The sequence below is a fragment of the Scyliorhinus torazame genome, chromosome 29 (assembly GCF_047496885.1).
Source record: "Scyliorhinus torazame isolate Kashiwa2021f chromosome 29, sScyTor2.1, whole genome shotgun sequence".
Taxonomy (NCBI): Eukaryota; Metazoa; Chordata; class Chondrichthyes; order Carcharhiniformes; family Scyliorhinidae; genus Scyliorhinus; species Scyliorhinus torazame.
This window is the reverse complement of record NC_092735.1, coordinates 29,882,597-29,906,650: the sequence shown is the minus strand read 5'-3', so window position 1 is coordinate 29,906,650 and position 24,054 is coordinate 29,882,597. Positions and strand designations below refer to the sequence as shown.

The 24,054-nt window shown below is 49.2% G+C and overlaps 1 protein-coding gene across 3 annotated transcripts in view; it reads right to left on the bottom strand.

Annotated features, from left to right (window-relative positions):
* Positions 1-641: 641 nt before the first annotated feature.
* The window catches only part of LOC140403985 (epidermal growth factor receptor kinase substrate 8-like protein 1), an 87,472-nt gene continuing 64,059 nt past the window's right edge, over positions 642-24,054 (bottom strand). For 2 of the 3 annotated variants that reach the window (XM_072492301.1, XM_072492303.1), the window contains 10 exons: positions 23,345-23,419; positions 21,632-21,777; positions 18,686-18,830; positions 12,191-12,231; positions 10,338-10,434; positions 8,667-8,807; positions 6,062-6,188; positions 4,731-4,911; positions 3,697-3,829; positions 642-2,823 (listed from right to left, as the gene is read on the bottom strand). In XM_072492301.1, the coding sequence (XP_072348402.1) occupies positions 2,737-2,823; positions 3,697-3,829; positions 4,731-4,911; positions 6,062-6,188; positions 8,667-8,807; positions 10,338-10,434; positions 12,191-12,231; positions 18,686-18,830; positions 21,632-21,777; positions 23,345-23,419 (1,173 nt within the window). In that variant the 3' untranslated portion in view covers positions 642-2,736. The remainder of the gene's footprint in view (positions 2,824-3,696; positions 3,830-4,730; positions 4,912-6,061; positions 6,189-8,666; positions 8,808-10,337; positions 10,435-12,190; positions 12,232-18,685; positions 18,831-21,631; positions 21,778-23,344; positions 23,420-24,054) is intronic. The other variant, XM_072492302.1, reaches the window with a different exon arrangement.

The window sequence follows — 24,054 nt, the reverse complement described above, 5'->3', positions numbered from 1 at the left end:
TGATTGCCTCTGGGATCCAGAGATATTCCTGCCCAACATTTCCCTCGAGAAAGTAAAGCTATTTCAACTGGGAACTGATAAAAGCAAGCTGGTTAACACGTGAACAAAGATAGTCGGGGGTGGGTGCTTAAGTTTTTACATCAGTAATAATGTAGAGTGTAACTTTGAAGCTTCGACATAAGGAAGACTTTATTGAGTCTCTCTTCAGCTTGCAGGAGGTAGGAAAACAATGAAAGTGACCTTCCAGAATATTCCATAACACCCAGGTGCATGGACCCAGAGCGAGACCAGCAGCGCGGATTCAATTCCCGTATCGACTGAGGTTATTCATGAAGGCCCCGTCTTCTCAACCTTGCCCCTCGCCTGAGGTGTGGTGACCCTCCGGTTAAATCACCACCAGTCAGCCCTCCCCCTCGAAGGGGAAAGCAGCTTTGAGGAATTAGGAGACGAGTTACTCGCTATAGCCACTCCCCGCTTTTGTTCCCGTCAAGGCGTTTCTGGTCAGCGATCACTCCACCCGTGGGGCATGAACGTTGCTGTGCGATGGGCTGGATGGAATATTCTCATCCCAGCTTTGGTCTTTCATTGGCAAGCAGAGAGAGAGACACGAAGACAAATACATTCCCAAAAACAAGACGACATTTGGAGAGCCAAAAGCATGGGCAGCACATTTTCGCTGTCTGTCGCTGTACATTTTATTGATATTATACAAGAGGAGGCAGACACCAAGACAAACCAATCCTGCTTCCAAACTGACAAATAAATAGCAGCATTCGAATTCACCGGCAACAATCCAGCTCACGTGGCCGCCACGGCTGAATTCCATTGCAGAGTTTCCCGGCGGGACCCTACATAGCTGTTGATTTCTACGCCTGATTATGAGTCATTGGTTAATAATAAATATGCAGAAGTAATCTCGGCCACATAATTGGGGCAGGAGTCGGCCATTGGGACCCCCCCCTCCCGCCCCGCCTACCCCCTGGGGTCCTCCGTGATTCCTGGCTGGACGTGTCCCACCCTCACCCTACATTTTCCAGCTGACCCGACCCTCACCTTCTCTAGAATTGGAGTGGTCCCATACGTGCTTTAAAATGGTCCTCGCCCGTCAGCTTGTGACTCATTCCTCTCCCCCCACCACCCCCTCCCCGGTACCTTCCACGGGAAACACCTTCGACGGGACCGGACGATATCCCCGGCAGGGAAGGAACGGAAAATCCTGGCCTTAGTTTCCAGAAACTTAACCATGAGCATTGCTGAAAAAAGAAGCATGCTGTTGAAGCTTTGCATCCTGCACTCATCAGGGCAGGTGCAAGGACACCAAATTTCAAAAGGGAGACACAATTTATACTCCTTGTGGAAAAGGGTACTGATTGGTTAGCAGGTTGACTAAGTAGCCAGGGTATTGCCTTGGAGGAAGAACGCAGCAGGAAACTATTGTTTCAATTCAACAAAAAAAAGGAGCAACGCCTGGACGTGTTGCCCTTGACCAGTTCCTGCCGTAGGAATATATATGGTTCCTAGCAAGCCTGAGTGAGACATAAGCCTGCTGTTGGCACAAGGTCATGTCACTGATTGGCGCTGGTGGCTTCAGATGCCAAGCGGGTGGGCATCAAATTACAAAAGATCTCGGACATACATGGCCATTTCTCAATTGTCGCCGGGACAAAAGCGCAGAATTCCCCACCTAAAGGTGGACGTTTCCATGACCACACGGGTCCCAATGGTTCGGGAAGAAAGACCCCCCCCCCTTTAGCCTTGCGGGGTAATTAATGCGACCTTTCCACACCCTGACGCTGATGATACAGATGACTGAAGGCATCGTGTTGGTGTCCTTGGAGAGGCGATGAGATTCCTTGTCAGGAAGGAAGAGGCAAGTGGAAGGCTACGTTTATAGGAAGGCCCAACTTGGTTCCCCCCCACCAGCAGCTCCGACCAACGAAGGACCTTTTCACACACAAGGATCTTGCTATTGTAAACATTCAACACCATGTACAGAAATTTTAATCAACCCCACATTACACAGGCTTCATTCTATATTTCTAACTGAATAATTAGATGTGCAGCTATCATGTGTACATTCATTAAAATGCACTTCTGAATATGATCTCAAAAGCCCCTGGAGTGGCCCATAAAATCCAGAATTCTACTTTTGAAAAAGTTCTGATTTGACCTCACCTTTGAAAAGCCGCCCGGCCGCAGGTTTCATCCTCATGGCCTCCCACCTCGTCGGGTACAAAGATAGAATGAATGACCCTCCCTCCGCAAAACGCCAAGGTGGCGGGGTAGATGCCTGTTGGCTCCCGGAGGGCATCGCGGAGGGTCCAGTCCCCCTGCAACAATTGGGCCGGACTGCCGGAGGAAGGTTTGTGGAAGTAAAAAAAAAAAATTGCTTCCTTTGTTCGAAACTACTCTGTGGAGGCAGCGCTGCAATGACCAAATCGTTGACTGCCCAATGGTAAAAGAGAGGCAGCCATTTTCCAACCAGGTTATGCAATGACAGATCAATACAATGTCACCCCCGAAAATGTCTAATTCTTATCAAAAGATAATATGTGTGAAAGTGAGATACAATCTATATCCTATGTACATTTTTTTTGGTCACTTTCGGTGCTATAAATCTTACAATACTAATTGCCGCACATCTGCAGCTCATCGTGGCAGCTGAGGTGTCCAAGGATGTGCCTGAAAACAAACAAAGTCCATGCATTTGGAATAAGTGCATTTTTCCCCCTCTCCTCACAAGGTCGACATCTTTATTTCGGAATCCACTTTTCTCTTCTGCTTTTCCATTATGGCTTCCAACTCGGTTATGTTCCGTTCATCCTGTAAGAAATTTGTTAACCAGAACACGCCTTAGGAATTGGAAAAGTCTGTTAGACCCCCCAACTGGGCCTTCCAGTCTTGTTAGCTCCACATGACTGAAAGACTGACTAAGCCTGAGGCTATGTTTGCGCAAGTTCAGAAGAATAAGTCGCCTGATTGAAACGTGCCAACTTCCTGAAGGGCTTGATGAGGACAGATGTTGAATGGATATTTCTCCCTGGCATGGCGGCACAGTGGTTAGCACTGCTGCCTCCCAGCACTGGGGACCTGGGTGTCAATTCCGGCCTCAGTGACTGTGTGGAGTTTGCACGTTCTGCCCGTGTCTGCGTGGGTTTCCTCCGGGAGCGCCGGTTTCCTCCCACAGCCCAAAGGTGTGCGGGTTAGGTGGATTGGTCATGCTGAATTGTCCTTAAGTGTCCAAAGAGGAGTAGGTCAGGGATGGGGTTGCGTCAATATGGCGGGGGAAGTGGGTCTAGGTAGGCTGCTCTTTCGGAGGTTTAGTGCTGACTTGATGGGCTGAATGGCCTCCTTCTGCACTGTGGGGATTCTATGGATTCTTCTATGGATTCTAGAGAGGAACGCGTCACCACAACACCATCCCACCCATATTGTCCTCCCTCCCCATTCCCCACCAGCTCAGGACAGTGTAGCAAGGGTGGGAGGATCAAGGGAATCAATAGTCGGGGATCGCACTCCCGGTTGCTATCCACTGACACCACCGCCCACTCCAAACCCCCCCCACCCCTACCATTGGAAAATCTCTCCTTACAGATACTGGGTTAACGCAAATTCTTTCATTTGGTCTCCCCAGAATGTTCCATTGTAGACAAAGGGGTTCCCATAATACATAAAGCAACAGAAATATTCTTTTACCTCGAGCAATGATTTCTGGACCATTATCTGGCTGTAGACACGGGTGCCCTCCTCTGGGCTCACTGACCTCAGTTCCTCTTTTTGTAGAGAGAAGAGCTGGGCGCCGGTCAGAATTCCCAGCGACTTCACCGTCCTGAGGGACACCAAGAGAGAGAAAGAGAGAACGTTTTCAGAGCTACGTAGAGATGACACCAGTTTCTTTGCGTGTAGCAGGTTTAATCACAGTGCGGTAAAGTGTCTGCTCCATGTTCCTAGTTCTTGGCTTCCAGCTCGCTCTACAGATTTCACGACTTTCCTCTGAGTCCACGCCCAGGCTTAACCAATCAGGCGCAGTGGGCATCAATTGCAAACAGACTCACATAGTCAAACACAGACCGACTGAACACTACATCCTTTACCGCTTGTGAAATAAAGGGCCATGTTTGAAATTAAACCATCCCAGAATGTTCCGGTTGTGTCCTGAGGGAATATCCACAAATCTGCTGGTACAGTTACAGAATTTCCCATTTCAGACAGAGTTGAGGCGGAGTTTCTTCTCTCAGACGGTCCCTAATGTTTGGAACTCTCTTCCCCTGAGAGTAAGGGGGACTCTGGGTCATCGAGTGTATTCAAGGCCGAGTTTGACAGATTGTTGATCGATGAGGGAGGAAAATGGAGTTACAGCCACATCAGATCAGCCACGATCTTATTGAACGGTGGAGCAGGTTGGACGGGTCAAAGCCTCCTTCTAGTTCTTACGGTCACCTCACCCGCCCCCCCCACTTTCGCTATTCGCCGCCTGGCTCGCCCACCCTCACCACGACCCACCATCCCCACGGCAAACAAGCAGACTACACATGACCAAACTTGACGATTCTCGACCTTTTTAGTCAGCTCCCATTCCCCCAACTGGATTGCCCTTGTCCCCGCCACTGTTTCTCATGACACATTTCTGGATTCTCACATCAGTGCCTGGAGAAGAATCTTTATTTCCCGTAGCTCCCAGTACAATCCAGTAGGGGGCGGGCCTCTATCTGGCCAGTGAGGCAACTTACATCTGAGAAAAGCCTTTGGCCTCGAGCCAAGCCTTGACTTCACTCGGAGAGGAATCGTAGTTCAGAGGGACTGAGGTATCGAGGGTCTTCTGGACCTGGAAGGTCTTCTGATGTGTGGTCCTCCCGTTTGCTATCCTCAGTAAGAGCTCTTCATTCATGACATTAATCTGGGTACCGCGCTCTGGGGAGGAAGGTACAGCATAAATTACTGTTAGGCTTGACTGCATGGTCATTGGAAAACATTGACTGTGCGCCTCCTGCTGGCCTGGTGGTTAGATGCAGGTACTGACCTCTCCCGATGAACAGTCCAGGCTTATCACCAACTTGGACTGGTTACTGAATTCAACTGGGGCAGCGGAAGAGGGCAAGGCAGCTCCGCTTAATTGACAACCCGCCTGCCACCCTAACCATCCACTCACATCACCGACGCACAGCAGCCGCCGTGTGTCCCATCCACAAGATGCATTGCAGGAACTCACCAAGGCTCCTTCGACAGCCCCTTCCAAACCCGCAACCTCTACCATCTAGAAGGGAAGCAGCCGCATGGGGAACACCACCGACTGCAAGTTCCCCTCCGAGTCACTCACCTCCCCGACTTGGAAACATATCGACCCACCACGTCCACGTGTTTTGGTCCTGCCCGAAGCTGGAGGGAGGTTTTTAAGGTCATCTCGGGTGTGGTACAGGCGAGTTTGGAACCGAGGCCCCGAGAGGTCATTGTGAGGGTGTTGGGCCTGCCCCCGGCTGCAGGTGGGTACGGGGGGGGGGGGGGGGCGGATGTCTCAGCCTTCGCCTCACTGATTGCCTGGAGGTGGGTCCTGTTGGGGTGGAGGTCAGCTTCTCTGCGCTGTTCCACGGCGTGGCGGGGGGACCTGCTGGAATCTTTGACGCTGAAGGGGACGCTGGCTGGGAGATTGATACTGGATTTGTTATTATTGGTTATCTTGTGTTGTGTATTTGACGAAAATGTGGAACATGAAGAAAATGAAAAAAAAAGGAAATATATTGGCCGTTCCTTCGCTGTCGTTGGGTCCAAATCCCGGAACTCCCAGTGGCTGTACCTACACCTCAAGAGCTGCAGCGGATCAAGAATGCAGCTCACCACCACCTTCTCAAGGGCAATTAGGGATGGGCAATAAATGCTGGCCTAACCGGTCATGCCCAGTTCCCGTGTAAGAGTTCTAAAAAGCCCACAGTAATGCAGGGTGTGTCATTATATAGCATTTACACTCTTATACCTGGGAGCACGCAGCATTATTATACAATATACACAAGAGTGTTATATCCAGCAACACAGCGTGTCAGCCCAGGGGGCGGGTGCTGTTATCTACCTTTCTCTTTTTGGCCTATGCCAAGGTTCTCGGTGTTCGGGTCCCAGGCCTGCTGCACATTGTTGGTTTGGATCACTTTTTTCGGGAGGGTGGGGGGCGGGGTGCCTTTCGAATTCCGCCGACTCGCCTGCAAAACATGAAGGAACGTTGAGTGTTCGAACATCGAGACGTCAAAGCGAGGACCCTGCGAGTGCCCAGGGCCCAGCTTCCACATCCGGGAAAGGGAAGGGAGGTTAGGAATCGCGTTTTGAATGGCGCCTTGCACGACCTCAGGACATTCCGAAGCACATCACAGCTGATTGGTCACATTTTGAGATGAGGTTTCTCATAGAATCTACAGTGCAGAAGGAGGCCATTCGGCCCATCGAGTCTGCACCGGCTCTTGGAAAGAGCACCCTGCCCAAGGTCAACACCTCCACCCTATCCCCATAACCCCACCCAACACTAAGGGCAATTTTGGACACTAAGGGCAATTTATCATGGCCAATCCACCTAACCTGCACATCTTTGGACTGTGGGAGGAAACCGGAGCACCCGGAGGACACCCACTCACACACGGGGAGGATGTGCAGACTCCGCACAGACAGTGACCAAAGCCGGAATCGAACCTGGGACCCTGGAGCTGTGAAGCAATTGTGCTATCCACAATGCTACCGTGCTACCCCACGGGCAGTGCAGGGGGTTGGCGTCTGTGCCTCAGAGTCGGATGCTCTGGGTTAGAGTCTCACCCCAGAACTTATCATAGAAATCACGGTGCTGAAGGAGGCCATTCAGCCCATCGAGTCTGCACCGGCCCTTGGAAAGAGCACCCTACCCAAGCCCACACCTCCAGCCTATCCCCATAACCCTGTAACACCTAACCTTTTTAAAAAAAATGTATCTTATTACAATCATGTATCAAAACATGTTACAGCAAATAAACACCCTGGGAAAAACACTTCCCAACAATCAACATAGAACATACAGCGCACAAGGAGGCCATTCGGCCCATCGAGTCTGCACCGACCCTAACTTAAGCCCACACCTCCACCCTATCCCCGCAACCCAATAACCCCACCCAACCTTTTTGGACACTTAGGGCAATTTAGCATGGCCAATCCACCTAACCTGCACATCTTTGGACTGTGGGAGGAAACCGGAGCACCCGGGGGAAACCCACGCAGACACGGGGAGAACGCACAGACAGTGACCCAAGCTGGGAATCGAACCTGGGATCCTGGCGCTGTGAAGCCACAGTGCTAACCACTGTGCTGCCGTGCTGCCCACAATACAGTCTGAACAGATTTTCTCCCTTTTTCACCCCCCCCCCCCACCCCGCGACAAACAGCTCCTCAATCACGGTCACAGACAACCCCCACCTCTTTCAAACCCCCCCTGAAGAGCCCCCTTACTCATACTTTATCTTCTCTAACCGCAGAAAGTCATACAGGTCGCCCAACCAAGGCGCTACCCCCGGTGGCGATGCCGAACGCCACTCCAGCAGAATTCGCCGCCGTGCAATCAGAGAGGTGAAGGTCAAGACATCGGCCTTCCTCCTCTCCATGAGCTCCGGCTTCTCTGAAACCCCAAATATCGCCACCAAAGGGTCCGGGTCCACCTCCTCCTCCACTACCCTGGCTAAGACCGCGAACATTCCCGCCCAGAATCTTCCCAATTTTTCGCAACGCCAAAACATGTGCGTGTGATTCGCTGGCCCCCGCCCACACCTCCTCACACTCATCTGCTACCCCCTGAAAGAACCCACTCATTCTCGCCCGATTCATATGCACCATGTGCACCACCTTAAACTGTATCGGTAACCTAATGCCATGTCATGGAATCTTTGACTGCCAACCCAGACTGTTTAACATCCTATCCCAAAGACAGCACCTCCAACTGTGCAGCTCTCCCTCAGCACTGCTAATGGGTGTGTTGGCCTAGATTTTGGTGCTCATAATCCTGAAGCGAAACTTGAACTGACAACCATTGCTACCCACAGAGCCACAGCCAATGGTGACAAAAGCACATCAATTAGGGGCCACAGTGAATTGAAAATGATACTGTGCATTTTGTCCACTTGGGGGCTACCATACGCACTTGTACCAGCAGAGGGAGTCTGCTGGGAAGTGATAATAAAGAAGGATCCATGTTTAACAGCTTGTAAAAGCCTCTGGCTGAATAGATAACTTGTACAGCGGCATGATGGCACAGTGGTTAGCACTGCTGCCCCACAGCTCCAGGGACCCGGGTTCAATTCCGGCCTCAGATGACTGTGTGGAGTTTGCACTTTCTCCCCGTGTCTGCGTGGGTTTCCTCCGGGTGCTCCGGTTTCCTTCCACAGTCCAAAGGTGTGCGGGTCAGGTGGATTGACCATGCTAAATTGCCCTTAGTGTCCAAAAAGGTGTGGCCTTAAGTAGGGTGGTGCAGACTCAATGGGCCGAATGGACTTCTGCACTGTAAATTCTATGTCTCTATGACAGATGTGGGAGAAAAAACAGCGGCAAAGAGGGAAAATTTGGGAAGACCAAAGTTGGCGGAAGAGGAACAGTTGTCAAAGAACCATCTTTAATTGGATTAATTTTCTGAAAGGCCCCAGTAAGATATTGCTGACTGCAATGTAGGTTACCCTAGAGAGCACCTGTGCATACACAGTCAGGCTATCGTCCACATCCTGCACAGGAATGGGTTCCAGGATATTGAAAGGAACGTAGCCGACCTGGCCACTCTGATTTTGCACCTTCCACCACCGTTTGGAATCATCCAGCACCTGGGGAGAGAAAGTTGAAAGTCAAGAACAGCGTAACATCATCGAAACCTATCGGTTCAGCAAACGGTGAGAGGTAAGACTTAGAAAATGGCTCTGGAAACTGAACCTCATTGCTGAAAGGGTGGTCAAACTCAATTCCAATGATCATTGGTCATAGGAGGCCATTCAGCCCCTCGAGCCCACTTGGCTCACCTGCACCACAAAAGATTCCCCTGCTCCCTCGTGCCATATTAAGGCATCAAGGCATGATTCCTTCAACGGTGCATTAACTGGAGGCTCCTCCCTTCACAGAACGTCAAGCTCCTCCATCAACGCTTGTAAAGTAGAGGTCTGCCCAAAATCTGACCTCAAGAGTCTCCTTCCGTCTATTCCCCATTATCTGTATTTACTATTCCTTTGTCGGTTTTCCTCTTCCTCTCCTGAACGCCCTCTTTGTGGGGCATTGTTCCACGGGTGCTGGAAGATCTCCAACCCAAAGGACAATTGCCCCCTTTCACTCTAAAGAGAAACTCATTGTCAAAACTTTTTTGTTCTTCACTCGTCAGGACAAATGCAAGAATGCCAAATCTCAAACGATCACAACAAATTATACTCCACGATGAAAGGCTGCTGATTGGTTTGCAAGCCCACTCTGATTGGCTGAGATGTTGCCATGGAGAAATTAATGAGGAACTAGAGGCTGCCTAGGCTCCTGGGTGATTCAAAAAGAGTCCATGTCTTGAACATATTCCTTTTGTTTGCAGAGTACGTGACCCTGTGTATTAATGTGTATTGCTTTGAGAAAGTGCAAATGAATCACATTACTGATGACATTGTTAGTTTAGCTATTAGCGCACTTGGGATTGTTCAGAAATGTTTGCCCAATAGCGGTTTTGTTTTGGGTTTTGCTACATTTCAAACACCCAGTGGCCCCCTGACTGATTTATTCCAAAGCAATTGTATAACATAACTTATGAAGATGGATCACATAAAATTGGTTTGTATTCCTGCAAGTGTAAAGGTTGAGGGGTAATCTAATCAAGATGGTTAGAATGATAAAAAGATTCAGTGGGGTACATATGGAGAAATTACTTGGTCCAGCACCTGGAGGGCATAACCATATAATATTAGAACCAGGACATTTAGGATTAATATCAGTAATCTTCAGGCAAATGTAATGTATTGGAAATTGCATACACACTTGTACCAGCAGAGGGAATCTGCCAGAAGAGAATAATTAATAAATGTTTAACAGCGTGAGCAATTCTAATTATAAATGTCTCTGGCCAAATATATAACTGCTTCTGTCCCAACAACCATACAGCAAACGATGGAAACCTAGAGATCTCCCCCACCCACCACCACCGTGCCCTTCAAAAACATTTTCACAATTGGGATCAATAGATTTTTATTCGTTATTGAGAGACGCGCAGCAAAGGCAGAAAACTGGAGTTGAGATGCTGACCAGCTATTGGTGCGCAGCGTAGACACGGGGGCTGAATTGCTTGCTCCTGCTAGCAAAGGGGAAGGGACTCAAATCGGTGAACTCACCTCCACCACTTCGGTAGACAAGACAGAGAGCTCGTTGCTGTTCCTGGCCACAAAGTCGTAGCTGCACTTCATTTGTTTAGCCTCCATGTTGTGATTCCTGAAGGAAGAGGATTGACCCATTTACTCGCAGGAATGGCGGCACGGCTACACGAGACAAGAAGGGACCATTTAGGTGGCTTGATTCCCAAGTGGCAGAGCTGTTGGTTCCTCGGTGTACAGTGCCACGCACTCGAAGATTCTCACTATTTACCCTGTCCTCATCCCCCAGAAACATGAACCAATCTATCAATACACCTCTCCATTGGTTCCTCGGTGTACAGTGCCACGCACTCGAAGATTCTCACTATTTACCCTGTCCTCATCCCCCAGAAACATGAACCAATCTATCAATACACCTCTCCATAAGACGTACGAGCAGAAGTAGGCCATTCGGCCCATCGAGTCTGCTCCGCCATTCAATGAGATCCTGAATGACCTGATGTGATAATCCTCAACTCCACTTTCCCGCCTTATCCCCATAACCCTTCGATTCCTTTTACTGATTGAAAATCGGTCTGGGTCTCACCCCCACAACCCAAAGGTGTGCAGGGTAAGTGGATTGGTCGCGCTAAATTGCCCCTTCATTGGAAGAAAAATGAATTGGGCACCTTAAATTAAAAGAAAAATCTGTCTATCTCAGCCTTGAACCTACGTAACGTCCCAGCCTCTACAGCTCTCCGCGGTAAAGAATTCCACAGATTCCCCACTCTCTGATAGAAGAAATTCCTCCTCCTCTCTACCTTAAATGGGTGACTCCTTACTCTGAGATTATTCCCTCTGGTCCTAGTCTCTCCAAAAAAAACTCTCAGCATCCACCCTGTCAAACCCCCTGAGAATCCTAAATGTCTCTGTAAGGTCGCCTCTCATTCTTCTAAACTTCAGTGAGTACCAGACTCAGCTTACTCAACCTCTCCTCATTAGAACATTCTCCCGGGATCATCCTAGTGAATCTTCTCTGGTTTGCCTCTGATGCTGGTATATCTTTCCTTAGATAAGGGGGCCAAAATTGTTCTCAGTATTCTGTGTGGTCTAACTAATGCCTCATATAGTTTTAGCAAGACTTCCCTATCTTTATATTCCTTCCCTTTAAATAAAGGCCAAGATTCCATTTGTCTCCCCAATTACCTGCTAAACTTGCATGATAGTTTATTTTTGCGATTCATGCACGAGGACCCGCAAATCCTTCTATACTCTAGCTTTCTGCAGTCTTTCTCCATTTAAATAATATTCAGCTTCTTTATTCTTCCTACCCAAGTGCATAACTTCATATTTTCCGACATTATATTCCATGTTTTTGCCCACTCACCTAACGTGTCTGTATCCCTCTGCACATTCTTTGTGTCATCCTCACCATTCGCCTTCCCGCCTATTTCTGTGTCATCCGCAAACTTGGCAATAATGCATTCACTTCCCTCGTCCGTGTCACTAATATATACGGTAAATAATTGTGGCCCTGGCGCTGAACCCTGTGGCACTCCACGCGCTACAGGTCGCCATCCTGAAAATGCTCCTCCTATCCCAACTCTCTGTCTTCCATCAGTTTGCCAATCCTCTCCCTGTGCTAATATACTACCCCCAACACCATGGGCTCTTATCTGGAGTCGCCTTTGATGCGATACCTCATCGAACGCTTGCTCCAGGGGCGAGCAAACCCAACCCCTCCACTCTATCATCGCGGCTACAATTGTTTACCTCTGGAGACGGGAGCCCCTCAGTCCTCCTGCAAAGAGTTGAGGAGTATGCGTGCGAGTCATTTGGAACTGAGAGTCCCTGGACTGTTTCGAGCCAATGTGTTAAGCTAAAAAGGTACTTACCCATTCATTTGTTTAACGGGGGCAGTCTGTGGATCTGATTGCTGGAAGAAAGGAGACAATATAGTTAAAAAACATAATTAAACATCAGGACTGAGAAAAACCCAATGCTGTGAGGTAACTGGATAAATAACAGTTTAAAAGGTGTTTTTTGCTCAATGCTATCTCCTTCGACTTCGGACCGTTTTGTCCTGATATTCAAATTACTCTCTCTCTCTCTCTCTCTGTCAACCTTTCCATAGCCTGACCTGCATATGCCAAACTATCGCTTGTCTCTGTAGCTAATTATCCCTGGAACCGGTCGCTCCGGGTTTATAGCTTGAGTGAAATGTCATCAATTCCCACATAGCCACACTCACTTGCACAGGAAAACTAAAGGGCAATTTATCATGGCCGATCCACCTGACCTGCACGTCTTTGTACTGTAGGGGGGAAAGCGGAGCACCCAGAGGAAACCCGGCGTGACCACGTACTCCTATAGCAAGCAATAATCTAGTAATCTACAATCTACACTCTCCAACACTAGTCTCCACACTCTATCTATAACTGTACTCTGCACTCTCTCATGTCCTCTCCCGGAAGCCTGAGAGTCAATGCTTTATATAGGTCTGTTCCCAGCTCCATCTAGTGGTCAATTATGATATTACATTAACCCTTTATATTCTAGACATTCTACATAATCTCACAGTCTTGATCCTCCCCGTCTGCTCTGCCAGACTCCTCGCCATTTTGATTACCCTCTATCAAATCTTCTCATCCACTTTCTCTTCATCACTGCACCAAATCCCGTGGATCTTTTCTGCGCCCTCTCGAATGCCTTCACCTCCGTCCTAAAGTGTGGTGCCCAGAACTGGCTGCAACATTCCGGCTCAGGCCCAACTGGTGTTTATTTTTGCAGATTTAACAAAGCTCCCTTGCTTTCGTACTGAATGCTCCCATTGATAAAGCCCAGATTGCCATTTTCTTTATTTACCACCCTCTCAACCTGCCCCACCTTCAATGACGTCATCACAACTTCCGCTTCTGTGCCCCCTTTAAAATTTACCCCAACTTTTATATTGCGTCTCTGTTCTTCCGGCCAAAATGAATAACTTCACATTTCTTCACATCAAATTCAACCTACCACTTGTCCGCCCATTCCACCAACCTCTCTATTTGCTTTTGAAGTCCGACATTATCCTCCTCATGGTTCACAGTACTTCCAAGTTTTATATCATCTGCAGGTTTTGAAATGATGCCCAGCACACTAAGATCCAGGACTTGAACACACGACTTAGGCTGCGATTTTGACGCAAATGCGAGAGAACTGCTGCACTGTGACAACCTTTTAGATGGGGAGTTAAACTACGGCGCTGTGGGCCCACTTGTGGCTTTAACCAATCTCACGGCACTTTTTGATAAAGAGCAGCGGATTCCCCCAGATCCCTAAATCAACACCGCTTCAATTAAGTGCATCATTTTCCTGCTGGTTAATCTCACTCCTCCTCTTGGTGCCTGCAATGCGGGTGCTGCGTTTCTCTCCATTACAGTGCAGACTCCACATCGGAAAATGCATCTCAGCTTCTATCCCGTCAAGCGCCTCCCCCATCCCTTTTGAATTTCATCTTTCAATGCGGACATCTCCCACTTTATTAAACTCAATCTCTCCTCATCGAACAACCCTCTTTCTTAGATTAGCAATGCCCCTTTGCTGCACCCCAATTAACTCAAGTAGATCTTTTGCTTAACCTCACTGTTTCCTTTTGTCGAGGGTTTTTGAATGAGTTAAAATTTCAGCAGGAGTTAAAATTTAACCCTTTGTTTCCTCCTCACAGTTTGCTTTCCCAGCTAGCTTCATTGTCCTGGATAGGCAAGACCAGGTCCTTCATCAAAGACATTGATTAATGCCAGTAGCTGTACAAGAACAACTCACAAAGGCGCTTTACCAGTGATCCTGAAATTGGAATAATGGAGTAGAGATTGGACATTCTTTACCCCTATGTAAGGTAGACTTGTGCGCTATATCTTGCTCTGAGATCTTTCCAAACCAATGTAATCAGGTTGCTGGGAAATCATCATTAGCCCTCACTGAGCAACACAGTGATCGAAGTTTCTTGGCAGAGAACCCTTGCCTTAATCTTTTAGGCATTCAGGTTGAACTCCCCTTTATTCGAGGTTCCGAAATTTGAATAGATCTGAAATCTGCATTTCTGTGACCCGACCGGAGCCAATGGGGACGGAGCGCACGGACTTCAGCCTATCGGGTGTCGAGACGCAGACCTGGCTGTTGGGGTACCATCAGAGGAAGCTTGGCAGTGGAGAGAGCTCGGCCTGTGTTGGGGTTGTACTGTTCTGTATATAAAGTCCCACTCTTAAAGCCCAGGACAGAAGGGCCCACTCACAACGCTAACTGCTCTACAGGTAAAGAAGTTTCTTATGTGATTCTTATTGGAGGCCATCCTATATTAACGGCCACCTAACTTTGGATTCATAGGGATCATAGAATCTACAGTGTAGAAGGAGGCCATTCAGCCCATCAAGTCTGCACCAGCCCTTGGAAAGAGCACCTTACTTAAGACCACCCTGTCCCCACGCCTCCACCCTATCCCCAGTAACCCCCAACTAACCTTTTTTGGACACGAAGGGCAATTTATCGCGGCCAATCCACCTAACCTGCACATCTTTGGACTGTGGGAGGAAACCGGAGCACCCGGAGGAAACCCACGCAGACACGGGGAGGACGTGCAGACTCCACACAGACAGTGACCCAAGCCGGGAATCGATCCTGGGACCCTGGAGACTTTGTGGCACACTGGGTTAGTGTCCCTGCCTTCAAGCCAGAAGCACCAGGTTCGATGGTGAAGGAAGGTGTGGTCAGGGCGGTCACCTGTCAACTTGTAAATCCTTCCGACACACACCTAATGGCGGGAGGTGAGAGCGGAAGAGACCTGGTCAGCCAAGAGACGGAGAGGAATTGGAGCCTCTACCATCACCATCTGAAATTACATGAAGGTCGCCATAGTCCCATCTCTACAATTCCAACCCTGCAGCTGCAAAGCTTGTGCTGTGCTGATCGATCAGCTTGATCTACACTCGTTTGTGAGTTACACTACCACTAAACTCCAGCTGGTGGCAGCGGTGTGCTTCGGGGGTTGGGGGGGGGGGGGGGGGGGGGGGGACACCTCGGATTTCTCAGGATCGCCGCCTACAGGGGATGACTGGAACTGCTGCTGCCCACCTTGAAAAAGAAGGGGCTCATATTTACACCGGGCCTGGTTGCGTCCCTCAGGAACGCGCAGAAACAGGACTTCACCTTGCATCTATCACATCCTCGGACATTCCGAAGTATAGGTGAAGGGTTGTCGTTGTGGGGAAAGCGTGGCTGCCAATTTGCGCATGGCAAGATCCCACAGGCATCAATGAAATAAATGAAGTGTTTTCGAAAGAGGGATCCCCTGTGGAAGTAGTTGAGTCGGGAAACATTAGGGACCTTCAAGCGGCTATTGGATAGGTACATGGATTACAGTAGAATGATGGGGTGTAGATTAATTTGTTCTTAATCTAGATCAAAAGTTCGGCACAACATCGTGGACCGAAGGGCCTGTTCTGTGCTGTATTTTTCTACGTTCTATGTTCTTTCAGTGGAGCGGCACAATAACTTACAGCCACCTCAGAAGGGAATGCGAGACCCCACTTTAACTCACCGCCCGGAGGGCAGTGCCTCTGACAACGCTGCACTCCCTCAGGGCTGACCCTCAGATTGTATGATGTGCCCTGGCGTGGGACTCGAACTCACCAACGCGTGGCTCAGAACTAAGGCGGTCTTGAGACGGGAGCTCACAGCAGCTCTGTGGAAGGGTCACGCCTGTTTCCCCCTCCACGGATGTTGCCAGGCCAGCTGACCCATCCAGCATTTACTGCGGGGCAGGTTTGAGATGGCTTCCTAGAGCCAGCCCCTTCCTTTCGATCTGAGATATTAATTTATTGCAGGGTATAAACCACAGTCCCAACGTCAAAGCCATTTTGTGGACAGCAAGGACCCACCAGTGAGGTGAATGTCCAGTTTGGCACATTTTTCTGAGAGTGTTGCTTGAGGGAGGAATGTTGGCCCGGATACAGGGAGAATTCTGGCTTCTTCTTCAAATTCTTCCGAGAGATCATCAATGTGCCCTCGAGTGGGCGGCAACAGCAGCTTTTATTTATACCATGGAGGCCTCGCTAAACAATATGGATTCATGAGCCAAAGGGGATGGCAGGGGAGCTGGCAAAAAAGTCTTGGTCAAAGAACTGGGCTCTAAGGAGTGTCCTAAAGGAGGAGCGCGGTGCCTCGAATAATGGGCCTTCCTCATTACATCTTTAAAATTCATTTACGGGATGTAGACGTCGCTGGTCGGGCCCAGCATTTATTGCCCATCCCTAGTTGTCCTTCAGAAGGTGGCGGTGAGCTGCCTTCTTGAACCGGTGCAGTCCATGTGATGTAGGTACACACACTGTGCTGTTAGGGAGGGAGTTCCATCCCAGTAACAGTGAAGGAATGGCAATATATTTCCAAGTCAGGGTGGGGAGTGACTTGGAGGGGAACCTCCAGGTGGTGGGGTTCCCAGGTATCTGCTGCTCTTGTTTTTCTAGATGGTAGTGGTCGTGAGTTTGGAAGGTGCTGTTGAAGGAGCCTTGGTGAGTTACTGCAGTGCATCTTGTAGATGGTACACACGGCTGCCACTGTGTGTCGGTGGTGGAGGGTTTGAATGTTTGTGGAAGGGGGAGCAATCAAGCGGGGCTGCTTTGTCCTGGATGGTGTTGGGCTTCTTGAGTGTTGTTGGAGCTGCGCTCATCCAGGCAAGTGGAAATATTCCATCGCACTCCTGATATATGTCTTGTAGATGGGGGACAGGCTTTGGGGGGGTCAGGAGGTGAGTTAGTCGCCGTAGGATTCCTAGCGTTTGACCTGCCCTGGTAGCCACAGTATTAATGTGGCTGGGTCCAGTTCAGTTTCTGATCAATGGTAACCCCCAGAATGTTGATTGGGGGGATTCAGCGATGCTAAAACCATTGAATGTCAAGGGATGATGGTTAGATCCTCTCTTGTTGGAGATGGTCATTGCCTGGCACTTGTGTGGCGCAAATGTAACTTGCCACCTGTCAGCCCAGGTCTGGATATTGTCCGGGTCTTGCTGCATTTGGTCACGGACTGCTTCAGTATCTGAGGAGTCGCGAATGGTGCTGAACATTGTGCAGTCATCCGCAAACATCCCCACTTCTGACCTTATGATGGAAGGGAGATCATTGATGGAGCAGCTGAAGATGGTTGGGCCAAGGACACTACCATGAGGAATTGTCCGTCTAGATTCTGTGCCCAGGCCTTAAGGCCAGGATATAAACCCACAACATTTTAATGAAAAACTGGCACAAAAAGCCAATCTGGCACAGTTGCTTCTGCTGTGGCACCTTTCTTTTAACTCGTTAATGGGATGTGGACATCGTTGGCTAGGCCAGCATTTGTATCCCATTCCTAATTGTCCTTGAGAAAGGTGGTGGTGAGCTGCCTTCTTGTGGGAACACCCACAGCGATGTCAGTATACTGTTGGTTTCCATTGGTGCCAATAATGCTCACCGACAGCTTGCATTTATATAGCACCTTTAACGTGGTAACAGGGGGTACACTAGCATCCCCGTTGCTGGACCAGAAGCCCAGGGTTTGAGTCCAACGCTAGGACATGTTGGCCACGGATCGTTCAAAATGAGTTTCAACGGGCTGATAATCAGCTGGGATATCCTTCTCCCCACTAACCCCCCCCGTGTGGGTGTTGAAGAGGCGCTTAGTAACAAAAACTGGTAAAATGCCCCAAGGGGCTTTTACACAATATCCAAATTGGACGTTGATCAACGCGATGCATTATTGGGGAAGATCTGATCACAAGAGGTTGGTTTTGAAGATGAAGAGCTGGAAAGCTTTAAGGAAGGAATTCCAGAACTTGAGATCCAGGCAACTGGAGGGCCCGGACGTCCATGGTGGGGCAACAAAAGCCTTCAGTAGGCCGCAGTTGCCATGGACGATAAGCACTCTACTCTTTGTAAACAGCCAATCAGGATGACAATGTGTTGCCCCAGCGTCATCAACCAAATCCGAAATAATTTAACATCCAAATTATACAAAAAGATTTAATAAGTTTAATGATAATATGTGCACTGTTTAGTACGCATTGGCACTCAGCCAGGTGTGGATTAGGCCGGGGAGAAGAGGTGGGAAAAGCGATCATGCCTCCAGGAGCCAAGTCTAAACTGGAACAACAGAGGGTCAAACCCAGGATCAGGGAATTCCCCGGATTTGCTGAACCCCCTCCCCATTCCCTTTCCCCGGCTCCTCCGTCACACCAGGTGACCTAAGGAAAGGGGATGTGATGATATGTCTGTAAATAAGATTGTAAGCAGATAGCAATGCCACCTCCAGGTGGCCTGTATCCTGCCGACCAACGCGGACATTTGATCACCGAGCCGGTCCCGCTGACCCCCTTCCCGTACCTGCATCCGGAGTAACTCGTGCTTGTGCTGCAGCTCCACCGGGTCCTCCCATGGGATGCCGTTGGGGTCCAAGTGGTCCGGCTGCCACCCGGATCGGAAATGTATGTTGTACGGAGCTCCCCAGTACTCCGGAGGCCAATCCAACCTGCACAGGAGGAAGTACAGGTCCAATCAGTTTGGAATGACCCTAGGTCAGGAATGCCACGCAATTCTGTCAATAGTACAATGGGTAGGATATGGTACTGGGCTACACACAGTGTCAGTGTTAATTGGATTGCTAATGGTTAAGGATTAACCGGTGGAAGAGATTGATTTTTGGTCCAGTCAAAAATAGAGTGTAGGAGGGCATTAACGAGGAGGTAGGAGGACCCACTCATTAGCCTGTTCCTGGCCAAGGCGGCCATTATTACGATTCCGGACCAGGCCCCAACAGTTGCTAGGATACCGGACAGAAACCCCAATATTTTATTTTAATTTTGTAAGACTGTGAGGCAAGGATATCTTACTCCAGGAGTCATTTCACACAAAATAGGGATATGGGTATAATAAAATAAACTTTATTACTAACACAGTATTAAAATATCTTTAACATCATAGAAAATAACTTACAATTACCCTAAACAATGCTAATCAAAACAGTGACACAATAACCCTTAACTACTATCTTTATTCCCACTCAAACAACAAAACCATCTCAGATCACAATCCACTTTTAAATACAGTTAGCACTCAGCAATGCTTGCTGTCCAAAGATGTCTTGGACACTCCACTTTGAGAAACGGAGATCTTTTGACACTGCTCGAGAAGAAGAGACCTGACCCACTCCGTTCCTTTTCCGGCCAAAAACTAACCCTGAAAACTTCAACACACGACTGTTTTGACCCCTGGCTTCTCCCATTAATGACATTGTCTCGCTAAACCGGTCCCTCAGTCACGTGTTTCTATCTTCCCGCCGCTGGTCAATGGGATGTCCCATCGAAACCGCCCCACTCCGCCCGGGAAACCCGTGGGTAGGGGTGCGCTGCTGGTGGGAAAAGTGAATCGTGACGGCTGGAGAATTCGGCCCAGTGCTTCTAATTAACTACTTCACAGGGAAACCTCTTAATATAAATAAAAGTCCATTAGCCCAAACTTTTACGATGCTTTAATTGCATATTTAAACGGATTTGAGGAAGAATTTCTTCTCCCAAAGCGTGTTGTATCTTTGGAATTCTTTACCCCAGGAAGCTGTGGAGGCCAAGTCCTCGAACATTTTCAAGGCTGATATTGAAAGGATTTAGGGGAATTAAGGGGTACGAAGAGAAGGCAGGAAAGTAGACTTAGTGAGTGTTTGATTGACCACGATCTTATTAAATGGCGGAGCAGGTTCGAAGGGCTGAATGGCCTCCTCATGCTCCTATTTCTTGTGGTCTTATCAGGGGCTGTCACCCTCATTTTAGTTTATTTTTATTGAGTTTTTTTACTGGCTTACGGTTCTTAGGAAAAGGCACAGGAAGAGGGACTGGTGTGGCGGGTGTCACTTGTAGCAGTCCCATGGAACAAAGGATCGGCACAATTCACGGACCCCCATGACCACCTGGCTTGGGGGTCTTGGGCAGCATGGTAACACAAGTGGATAGCACTGTGGCTTCACAGCGCCAGGGTCCCAGGTTCGATTCCCCGCTGGGTCACTGTCTGTGCGGAGTCTGCACGTTCTCCCAGTGTCTGCGTGGGTTTCCTCCGGGTGCTCCGGTTTCCTCCCACAGTCCAAAGACGTGCAGGTAAGGTGGATTGGCCATGCTAAATTGCCCTTAGTGACCAAAAAGGTGAGGACGGGTTATTGGGTCACGGGGATAGGGTGGAAGTGAGGGCTTAAGTGGGTTGGTTACGGGGATAGGGTGGAAGTGAGGGCTTAAGTGGGTCGGTGCAGTCTCGATGGGCCGAATGGCCTCCTTTTGCACTGTATGTTCTATGTATCTTCTGCAGCCTCAAGGAGCGCCTCTTCCATGTTTATATCGGATGAGATTGAGCTGCATTATGCTTTTTGTAACCTGTCATGTGAGAGTACCTTTAAGAACTGGGCGTTTAAGAAATGTACCTTTAAGAAATGGGTGTTTACTACTGCAGTGGTGTCAGAGAGTGGGTGGAGCTGGGCTGTCTGTCAGCTTTTTACTTTCGTTTTTGAGCAGGCTGCTATAGAGTGTTTTTGTTTCGTTTTCAGTGTTGGAGCTGAAGCCAGACAGAGCAGGTGTACTGTTGATCTCTCTGCCATGAAAAGACTATCTCTTGATCATTTGGTGAATTCAGAATTATAAATCTTCTGAGTAGTGATTTTAACCTAACATGCTTCTGTTAAAAGTTATGTTTATTGTAAGTCTTCTGGATGTTGTTTGGGAAGTTATTAAGAATTACTTAGTGTTGTAGTCTTTGGGGGTTGTATTTGAATTGATGGTTGCTAAGATGTTCACTGAATGTTTTAAAAAGGTTAACTTGAGTTCATAGAATAAACATTGTTTCGCTTTAAAAAATACTTTTCCATTTCTGCTGTACCGCACCTGTAGAGTGGGCCGTGTGCTCCCCATACCACAATCCATTAAAAGTTGTGGGTCAGGTGAACTCCATGATACACTTTGGGGTTCCCTAAACTCTGGCCCACAACAAACCTCAGATTTAAACTCTTATCCAATGTGTCTGCGCCGGCCACCGAGCTCCTATGGGAACATTTTCTCCATGTCTACCCTATCACACCCTTTCATAATTCTCAAGACCTCTATTTAGTCATCCACCAGCCTTGGGAAGACAATCCTAGATTGTTCGACCTTTCCTGATCGCTCTAACCGCTCAGTTCTGGCCTGGCACATCTGTTTAGAACCTCCCCCAGTTTCTCTCTATCCTGGTTATGATCTACAAACCGGAGATTTGCTCCAATCCAACGTCAGGATAACCGATGGACAGTCCGGTCCCTACCTGGCTTTGGTCCAGTAGTCTCCCAGTGACTGCCACTGTTTCATCTGTGTCTCATCCAGGGTGTTGCTCAAGAGGTGGATGGCATCATTGGTCAAGAGCGGGGTGGAAACTGACCTGGCAACGTCCACGCCCGCCGTCTGTACCATCTGCGCGGGAGCAAAGGGAGAACAACACCACAGTCAAAATTGTTTCATCTTCACCAACAATGTGCCTGGACAGATAGGTCAAGGTGAGGGGGGGGGGGGGGGGGGCGGTCAGGGTGCCTCCCTGTAACCAACCACACCAAGGCTCTTCCAACATTTCCGAAACAGATGTCTACCCTCCACTTAAACATGCACTTCACTCCGCACTGTGAATGCCCCCTTCCCCGGCCGCCAAACCCGGGGGTGGGATTTGAATCCAGAGCTACGCGCTGTTGCCACAAGTCCTCCTGGGTCGCTCTGTGATGGTCCTGAGCCGTGCAGGACTCTTAGCAGGCCCTGAGCTTGGTGCCCTGGCATCGGCTGAATGGTTCCAAGTGAGGGCATCACCTGGGTTGGTGCCCACACCGAACCGGGCAACGGCATCAGAAAATGGACATGGAGGGTAGCACGGTGGGGCAGTGGTTAGCACTGCTGCCTTACAGGCGCCAAGGTCCCAGGTTCGATCCCGGCTCTGGGTCACTGTCTGTGTGGATATTCTCCCAGTGTCTGCCTGGGTTTCCCCCGCACAGCCCAAAGGTGTGCAGGCTAGGTGGATTGACCACGCTAAATTGTCCCTTAATTGGAAAAAATGAATTGGATACTCTAAATTTATTTTAAAAAAGAAAATGGACATGTCACGCCACGGATTATCATGAAAACCTAATCGGTTCATTCATGCCTGTGAAATGAAAAAGGAAATGAAAATCGCTTATTGTCACAAGTAGGTTTCAAATGAAGTTACTGTGAAAAGCCCCTAGTCGCCACATTCCGGCGCCTGTTCGGGGAGGCTGTTACGGGAATTGAACTGTGCTGCTGGCCTGCCTTGGTCTGCATTCAAAGCCAGCGATTTAGCCCAGTGCTAAACAGCCCCTGTGGTGCCTGTTGTAGTTGAATAGCCGGATTATTACCGCCCAAGCTCCAACTGTCGGGTTTCTGCTTAATCCCTCCTGCTATGGCTCCCGCATCCCGGGTCCTGGGAGAGGGGGCCATCACCAGCAAGGCCGGTGTGTGTTAACCATCCCTAATGCCCTTCGATTGAGTGGCTCGCTGGGCCATTTCAGAGGGTTAATCAAGAGCCCAATCACATTGCTGTGGGTCTGGAGTCACCTGTAGGCCAGACCGTTCTCAGGATGGCAGATTTCCTTCCTTGAAGGGACATCGGTGAACCGGGTGGCTGCTCGTGTCAGTCGCTTGAGGGTTTTGCTAATCCTGAGGCGAGAACTCCAATTCCAGATTTTGTTGACTGAATTTATATTCCACCAGCCTGCTGTGTCCCTGGAGCACGGGCGCGAGACTCTCAGTTAGCGGTCCTACCACGTTAACCCCCACACCATCGTCTCCCCGCATCATTGGTCAGGCAATAGCGGCTGCGCTCTGCGGAGCTATCATCATGGGAAAGTTCGCAACAGCCTCTAGGGCCAAGCCCACAATGTAGGCCGTGCCAATTAACTGCAGCCCCAAATTGGCTGGCTGGAGGTGGGGAGGGGGTACTCGCCACAAGGGGGAGAATTGTCAAAAGCCACAAGCTCACCGTGTCGAGGGGTCCAAACAGGAAGTGGATTAGTTCAGTGGCGCTGGGGTTAACGATGTGATTCTTCACTCGTGCCTGGAAATAACAAGAGTTTTAGGCAGATTGTACATCTCGGATTGAGCACTCCCTGACCACTCCCTCAATTCAGGCCCACGGTCAGATCCATCCACTTACAAATTCGACACATCTTTAAAATCACCCAGTGAATGTTCTTTAGGCTTTTAACGTCTTTGCTTCCCAGCAACTGTGCTTAAAGTGTTCATGCTGGTGAGATACAGCACAGGTTAGTTATGGAGTCAAGCTCCCTCTACATTGTCCCCATCAAACACTCCCAGGACAGGTACAGCACGAGGTTAGATACAGAGTGAAGCTCCCTCTACACTGTCCCCATCAAACACTCCCAGGACAGGTACAGCACGAGGTTAGATACAGAGTAAAGCTTCCTCTACACTACCCCATCAAACACTCCCAGGACAGGTACAGCACGGGGTTAGATACAGAGTAAAGCTCCCTCTACACTCTCCCCATCAAACACTCCCAGGACAGGTACAGCACGGGGTTAGATACAGAGTAAAGCTCCCTCTACACTCTCCCCATCAAACACTCCCAGGACAGGTACAGCACGGGGTTAGATACAGAGTAAAGCTCCCTATACACTGTCCCCATCAAACACTCCCAGGACAGGTACAGCATGGGGCTAGACACAGAGT